This window comes from Papaver somniferum, unplaced genomic scaffold, assembly GCF_003573695.1.
Source record: "Papaver somniferum cultivar HN1 unplaced genomic scaffold, ASM357369v1 unplaced-scaffold_118, whole genome shotgun sequence".
Taxonomy (NCBI): Eukaryota; Viridiplantae; Streptophyta; class Magnoliopsida; order Ranunculales; family Papaveraceae; genus Papaver; species Papaver somniferum.
This window is the reverse complement of record NW_020620825.1, coordinates 3842476-3850541: the sequence shown is the minus strand read 5'-3', so window position 1 is coordinate 3850541 and position 8066 is coordinate 3842476. Positions and strand designations below refer to the sequence as shown.

The 8066-nt window shown below is 36.6% G+C and overlaps 1 protein-coding gene and 1 long non-coding RNA gene across 2 annotated transcripts; one reads left to right on the top strand and one right to left on the bottom strand.

The window, feature by feature from the left end:
* Positions 1-679: 679 nt before the first annotated feature.
* Positions 680-4536, top strand: LOC113330633 (J domain-containing protein required for chloroplast accumulation response 1-like). Its single transcript, XM_026577455.1, has 9 exons — positions 680-1389; positions 1801-2426; positions 2528-2934; positions 3020-3128; positions 3270-3349; positions 3455-3520; positions 3641-3718; positions 3902-4078; positions 4236-4536. Exons 1-9 carry the CDS (start codon positions 887-889, stop codon positions 4272-4274), a joined length of 2085 nt encoding a protein of 694 aa, XP_026433240.1. The 5' UTR covers positions 680-886; the 3' UTR covers positions 4275-4536.
* Positions 4537-6380: 1844 nt separating this feature from the next.
* On the bottom strand, positions 6381-7842 carry LOC113330332. Its single transcript, XR_003350170.1, has 2 exons — positions 7645-7842; positions 6381-6743 (listed from the first exon to the last, which is right to left on the bottom strand). It is a non-coding gene; the product is annotated as an uncharacterized LOC113330332 (long non-coding RNA).
* Between the last annotated feature and the right edge of the window lie 224 nt (positions 7843-8066).

Genomic DNA, 8066 nt, shown 5'->3' with positions numbered 1-8066 from the left:
ATAACCCCAAATTTCCATTAATGAAAAGGTTCCTTGTTTATCAGAAAATATAAAATAATAAAAATAAAAAAAGAATATAAAAAGAAAAATATTGCAGAATTTGACATGAAAGGTAGAGGTAGCCCCCCCCTCGATATAATCATCCCCTATTAGCTTCGGCTCCCTTGACTGGTTCCTCATGAAGCTCGCTGGTAGGCTGACACGACAACCTGTTCAACTAATGTAGTAGTACGATGTTGGGAGCTTAGTTTGTTAAGCTTCCAACTATTTTTTTTTCTTCTAATAATACTGTTTATCTAATAATAATATAAATAAAAGAAAAAGAAATCCGAACTAATATAGGGTTTGTTGCATGGTGATTGAGCCTTGGTTACCTGTTAGCTGATTTTGGCCGGTTTTGATTTTCTTTGGTAGTCGGGTTTGCTTACCAGGCAGGGGCGGGTAACCCGATACAGTATCCAGATTGCCACACTAGTTGGCAACCATAAGGTCCATAACCTAAGGCAGGGATCTCTTTCACAAAAATTATTCTTAATAACGGTCACATAAAAACTCTGATTTACTCTAGACTCGAGTCACCAAAAATGGCCGAACTTTCCCTCTTTTTATCTTTCTTTCTTATCCAAATTGCAAAACCCTTTAAAAATCTCAAACAACTTCGTTTTGTGGCTCCAAATTTAACGACCCTTACACCCTCTACCCCACAACCCCTTTGTCTCTCTCCACCCACACACACACACAGAAAAGAAGATGTTAGCATTCATCTTCAATTTCTCTGGAACCCTGTTCATGCATGTTTGATTTCATTTAGATAAACCAGAATTCAAATCAAATTCATGCTTTCCCGCCAATAAGAAATAGAGATTAGAGAACCAAGTAATTAATTATGGATAGATTTTCACTGAGAGAACATGTACTATTAGGATCTTCATCTAGTCCAAGAAGATCATCTTTGAGTTCCCCTAAATTGCAATCAAGAAATTCAGATGTAGATTTCAATGATGTATTTGGAGGTCCTCCAAGACGTTCTTCGATGCACGAGTGGCGTAATAGCAATAATAGTCTTAGTGACACTATTTATTCTAATTCATCTGGTGGGGATGACGAAGACGATGAAAATATTCCTTCGCGCAATCCTTGGTCTGGTTTAAGTTCCGAAAAACCAGTTTTTGGAGAGGAAACTATAACGCGTAGGAATTCCCCAAGCAAAGATTTCTATGACGACATTTTTAAAGGCGATGGATTAACTACTTCGACCCCAACTAGACTCAGTTGGGATCATTTGCATTCCAATCCAGCTTCTCGGGTTTTAAGCCCTGCTCGTTCGATGCATACTCCTCCATCTCAATCCGATTCATTTGGTGGTTCATCACTTCCTGTACTACTAAGGTCTTTTGCACCTTCATATCTTTTTTTCTAGAGTTATTTATTTGATTGCATTTGCATTGATTATACACCACAGACTGTCTAATGATAGCATGTAAACATTTCGTGGTTAAATATGGTTTTCCGGTTGTTTTCATCGAATGAGCACAATTTCATTTGCAGAACTATGTGAATGTGGGATAAGGTTGCGCTTTGCGGCACGAGTGTTTAAAATCTTGTTTTTGCTAAATTTGTAGCATTTTAAGTCACTAGCAAGGGTTTCCGGTTTATATTTCTGGACATTCATCTACTGCCGAGACCAAAATGTGCTTTAGTCATCCTTCCTAGGCATTAGGCAATATGATAGGTGCTGCAACTTGCCAGTTAGATTTCTTTTTACTCTGCCATTGACTTGAATTGCTCTGAGCATTTCAGTCTCCCACCAAAACTGACGAAAGCGGTGGATCAAGCATTCAGTAGTCCTGGTCACAGCCCATTTAAAAGCAAAGAAAGTTCTTCAGCTGCATTTGGCTCTCCATCATCACCTAGTGTCTCCAGAGCTTCAACTCCCGTGACTCAAGGGAAAGAAGAGTTGAGAAATGATGTCCAACATTCTTATACTAGAGCGTCTTCGTCCCAAGATTTTTATGATGAGGGGTTATCGAAAGCTGTAAAGTCTGAAACAAATTCAGAAGTTACTAGCAACAGTAATGGCCAATTTCACTTCTCTATATATAAATGGCCAACTAAAGGTGTGCCGTTAGTTATGCATCTTCGTGGAGGAATTAATATAGTCTCAAAAGGAAAGGGTAAACCTGAGGGGACTGGAAGTGAACTATCTACGTCCGGTGTGCGAGAAATTAGCATCTCCTCCAAAAACCAAAGCGGTGGCTTAAATACAATTATGAAAGAAACTAAAGTTGTTGAGGAAGTAGCTCGTCTAAAACCTGAACCAGAGCCCATTACGAGTTCTTTACCACACGTTGGACAAAAATATGCTAAATCTGAATCTGCTGCATCTGCTGCATCTGATGCTCCTGCGGGTGGAGCCAACAAACAAGGTAATATCCGTAACAACTTGGTCAACCTGTTTTGATCTGATTTGCTTATGCTAAAACAGCTTCTTAGCATTGCATATTTGCATTCGATTTTCTGTGCATAGGAAATGATAAGATGGTTAAAAAGGGTGGACTGAATGAAGGTTCCGCAAAGAGAGTCGATATGTCGGCTGTAAATATTAATGAAAATAAAAAGGCAAAAACATCAACTGGAAAAAAGAATATTAATCTTAGTGAAGCTAGCGATTCACCTGCGAGATCAGAAACCAAAAATGTCAAGAACAAAGTCAAGGGAAAGGTTAAAGATTTCGTCAAGATTTTCAATCAGGAAGTACCTGTAACACATGTGCCTAGTGTTGAAACGGTAATTCAGAGTCAGAGAACGGGAGCAGAAGACATGGGTGCATGTGAAACAGATGATCAAGAAAATGTTGTTCAAAAGAAGGCTGGTAACAATGAGAAGGTACCCAGCCAAAAAAGTAACAAAGTATCAGTAGATACATCTTCCAAGGTACGTAACTAACACACCTTCATCTCTTGTAGCCGGGCATTCTGTATAGCTCTTGAAACTTACTTTGTTCAGAAACTTTCTGAAGGATCTAGTAGTTGAACAGTTGGATAAACCTCATGTTGCCGAAGACAGAACTTCCTATAAAACTTATGTCACTTCATCTGAAAGAAATGATACTTCAACCTCGTGTCCTGGTTTGTTTTTTTGTTCTACCTACGATCTCTTAAATTTCAATCCTACTTTTTGAGCTCAGATTATGTCTTCCCACATTTTATCTTCTTGTGTATATTACTTGATACAGTCTATCTGTTGTTGTTTGTTTTGTTTTTTGTCAGAACCAATTCCTGTAGTTGTAGAGGCTGTAGTTAAGAATATGGAAGAATCTCATTATGAAGATCTGCAAGGGAACTGCCTGGTAAAGTGAATCTTTTGTTCAAACATGGATCTGATATTTGCCAATCAATCTCTAAACTTGCCAGCAAAATTTGAAGGGCTTTTTCTCATTTGGTTATATAAACAGGTCGAAGTACTGCCTCCTGAGCCCGATAAACAATCAGAAGCTGATCAACTTAATGAAGAAATTAAAGTAATAAATACTAGATTGTGTTTGTGCAGTTGCTGTTGCTTTGAGTTGTTGTTCGATGATTCGTTCGTGACCCATTTTTATTTAATTTTGGTCAATTATTTGTGTGTCATTATACTACAGGCTTCAGATGCTAAAATACGGAAGTGGTCAAGCGGGAAGCAAGGGAATATCCGGTCCCTATTGTCAACTCTTCAATATGTAATGTTTCAGGATCAAAATTGCCTACAATTTGAACGTCAATTTTAATTTTTAACTGCATTTTGCTAGCTTTTTATTTCTCACTTGTACCATCTACCAATATTTTCATGGATGAAAGATGTTTGTTTTCAAGGAATCAATATGCTCGCTGATCAAAAATGTCTTCTCTTTTGATATGCACAGGTTCTTTGGCCTGGAAGTGGATGGAAACCGGTGCCACTAATGGATATAATTGAACAGAACTCTGTGAGGAAAGCCTATCAAAAAGCTTTATTATGTTTGCACCCTGATAAGTTGCAGCAAAGAGGAGCTTTGCCACATCAAAAGTACACGGCCGAGAAGGTCTTTGACATTTTGCAGGTGAACATGATTTGTATTTCCATTGTGTGGTCTATGTATTTCTCTGTTTGTGCTCCACAGCACTTCGATATTAGATTTAACATTTTGTCAAACTAAAATGAAAGACTTAGCAAATGCTTGACGTTGACTCTAAAGGAAAAACTTACTTTTTCTCCAGGAGGCTTGGACACAAAACAATTCAGTTGGCGCGTTGTGATGGAAGAGTTGCTGACCTGCTTCATGTATGCCAACCTTTCTTGTCAGTAGATATAATCCAAATTCAAAGAACAGATGATCAAATTAAGTTAAATGCTCATTTAGCTAATGTTGGTGAGTTTCGTTATTGTTTTCAATTTCAATGTGTAAAGAAATTGTATATAACACTAGCATCCAGACTGCTGATTGGAAGTTGCAGCGTCAACTCTATTTTTGATAATATAAATTCGTGCAAATGATGGCACATCATACTTATTTCCGTATGGCAAATTTGTCCTAATGATGGCACAGCTCTAAGACCCACACCTCTCTGACTAGTATGGACACAATCAAGCACAACTTTGCCTAATTTGGTCATAATCACAAGCTGCGGGACACCGAAGGTGTAAAGAGCAGGACTTGATCTTGCACATTGCGTTCTGACATTATGTTATTCTATTCTATGTCCACCCACAAGTCACAAATGTAAAACGGGATGGGGTGAACAAACAGTTTTAACTTTTAACAAGCCATTTTGACAAAACTTAATAACCGTTGGCATCTAAAAATCCTACGGTTGTTTGATGACATGTCGCACAAAATTTAGGATATAAGTTATAACTTAATCAAAAATGCTAGACACACCGAACCCACGTCCCGTGATCTGCACCGAGCTGACGTCGGGAGACAGCTGGTGTGCCAATCGTTGGATAGTTATTGTTGCCGGTCAACTCTACTTTAATTTGAATCTATTTTATTCTCTCTCTTTTTCCCGCCATACTTTTTCTTTTTTTTGAGACTCGATTAGATATTTATTGGTAGAAAGATAACAAAAATATAACACCAGAGTAAAGTTCGGGTCCAGTTGTTTGCATGAATGAGAAAGAGAAACCAAAGGCGCGAAAACAGGGTTACCGCATATTTAAGAAATCTTGCTCAATTTCGGTAAGTAACATCTTTTCTTCCCTGATTTCCATTTCGATTGATTTATACATTCGTTTTTGATGGCTATTTTGGTAGAATTTATATTTTATAAACCCCAATCTACCAAATGTCAAAAAAGTTATGATTTTTTCTTCCCTGTATAAATTATCAGTTTCAATGTGTAGATATGAATGTAGAAGAGTGTGATGTTGCTGAGATTTTGGATGCTAAAGATCAAAGTGAGACAATTGAATTAAAGATAGGAATGGAATTTGATACGGCAGAAGAAATGTACGAAAGCTACAGAATTTTTGGTATGCAACGGGGGTTTGGTGTCGTAAAACGGTCTTCAAAAAAGGATAATGGAATACTTAGACATGTATGTTACAGTTGTGTTCTAGGAGGCAACCATAGAACCTTATCAAGCACACCATTGAATGCTGGACCGACTTAAAAAATTGGTTGTAAAGCTCATGTATCAGCAAGACTTGAAAGAGATGATAAATGGAGAATTTATGTATGTGTTGTGTGTTCAGCAATTTGCTCCCAATCATCTCCAAGGACTTGGCTCTGCAATCAACGGTACCCCGCATATGGCATAACTCATCGACGTGAACCAACCATATATTCTGCGAGTTTGGCACCTATGTATGGGGAAATTCAGCAACAACAAACTGACGGTCGATATGCGAATGTGACACCTTTCTTTGGATATGGAGGACCAGAGTGCAGCCACAACTTGGTGGGAGGTTTATGTCAAAGTTGAATCTATAAGTTTTGACATGTTTCCGGTAGAAGCTATAAGTTTCCTTTGGTTTATATCACTTTCTTTGGGATGGTTAATCGGATTCAGTAGTTGCAGTGTGCAGTATGTTATTTTTTGGCAGGCAAACTTTAGATGCTTCTCTGCACATCACTTTCTTTTGGATGGTTAAATATCTCAATGAAATTCTATTTTGTGCATCACTTTCTTTTGGCTTTGACCATGAACTATATTGATATTGTTATAGCTATTTCAGAAACCTTGCTCCATAATATAGTTTACTGTTGGTGCTAAAGCTGATTCTATGAACATGTTGGTGATAAAAGCTGATTCTATGAACATGTTGGTGATAAAGCTGATTCTATGAACATGTCCTTGCAAAGCATTCAATAACAAGTTTACAGAATTCAGATAGCTTGGTTATCATGTCCCTGCAGCAAAACTGATTTCATTCCTCTACTATTCTGCCAATATTCCCATAGTTGAACATAAACATAAAAAAAACCAAACAAAATCTCTGCATTTGAATAAAAGAAAACTGTAGCAATTCACAATTGCATTCAAAACAAATTTAAATTTTACAATAGAGCATACATCTAATATCTTCCTAGAGCATATATCTAATATCTTGCTCATCAAATGCATGAAAGTCATGAAAGCTTTTGTTAGTTCTAATTTCCGATTTCTGATTCAGTACAAGCTTCTTTTTAGCCGCAGTTTCAAGTTTGACCTTATCAGATTTCACTCCAACCTTCACTTCAGCTTTCGAATATTCAGTTAGTTTGCACACAGTTACATCCATATCTGCACATTACAGTTACAAAATCAATAATAGATATCACTTCAACTATTCTACAGAAATAGTGAATTTGATGTGGGTTATTGTGATTGAGTGCCAAATTTTGAGGTTTGCCTCCGTCTCTTGAAGGATTTACAATTACAAAATCAATAACAGATGCACATTACCATAGAGCAAAATGCAGAACAATTACTCAATATTATTGTAGCAGAGCTCTCACATACATTTCATGTTTTCATCCTATTAATAACATACCAAAGAAAATCATCATTTAGATATATCATCTTGACATTAAACATAATCTCTACTTGGTAATTTTGGCAGATTAAATGAGAATGACATTTATCTTTCATTTTCTGTACCAAAACATTCAATACAGAAAAATCAGCTACAGAACAGACCTAATATAAGCTGATTATAGACTCCAAACAAAAGAGTAATAAACTGAAAAGGAATACTCTTTAACTATGATCTATGCAACAGTTACAATTCTTGTTTGATGGAAGATAACAATAACAACCCAACATGGGAAAGTTCAATCACCAAAGTTCAAAGATCTAGAAGTTGAAGATACCGGTTGGTGATGCAATTCCTAGAACAGTGGTTCAGAGAGATGGAACTAACAAAATTTTATTCTTTGTGCCTATTTTATGCAATTCTAATAAGAAAAAAGAAAAAATATCAAACTATTTGAATTTTAAGAATAGCAATCGGATCTTTAGCTAATTATGATGATTAAAAATAAGAAAATCTAAACCTAGGTGCAATTCGAAGGAGAAAATAAAAGAAAAAACAAACCAATGTAAAATCAGACTACAAAAACAAGAAGAAAAAACATTATGACAAGTAGAAGAACATGAATCATTGTTTAACAAATCCTTTTGATATATATAAAGTAAGACTTACTCAATTTCGACGTCTCTTGGATAAAATTTGAGAGACCCTAATCTTCTTCTTCTTCAAATTTCAATGGACAAAAAAATAACAAATAAAATCAAACTTCACGTTACGGGTTACAGACTCGAATTAAGTCACTGATTTCAAATAAACTTCAACAAATAGTGAAGAAAATCTCAGCTTGATATTTTTCCTCCCTACTTTCTCTCATTTCTCGACTAAAAAATGGATTGATTTAGATCTCGAACCAGAGATATCGTAGGCCTGTCAATGGATACCGATTTTCCGTTAGCCGATACCGATAATCCGTTAGCCGTTACTGCTACCATCCGACATAGCGGTAAACGGATATCCGATACCGATAAGCTAACGGATAATCCCTTCTTAACGTAACGGTAGTGGAACCGTGTATTTCCGTTAGGTTTAGTTAC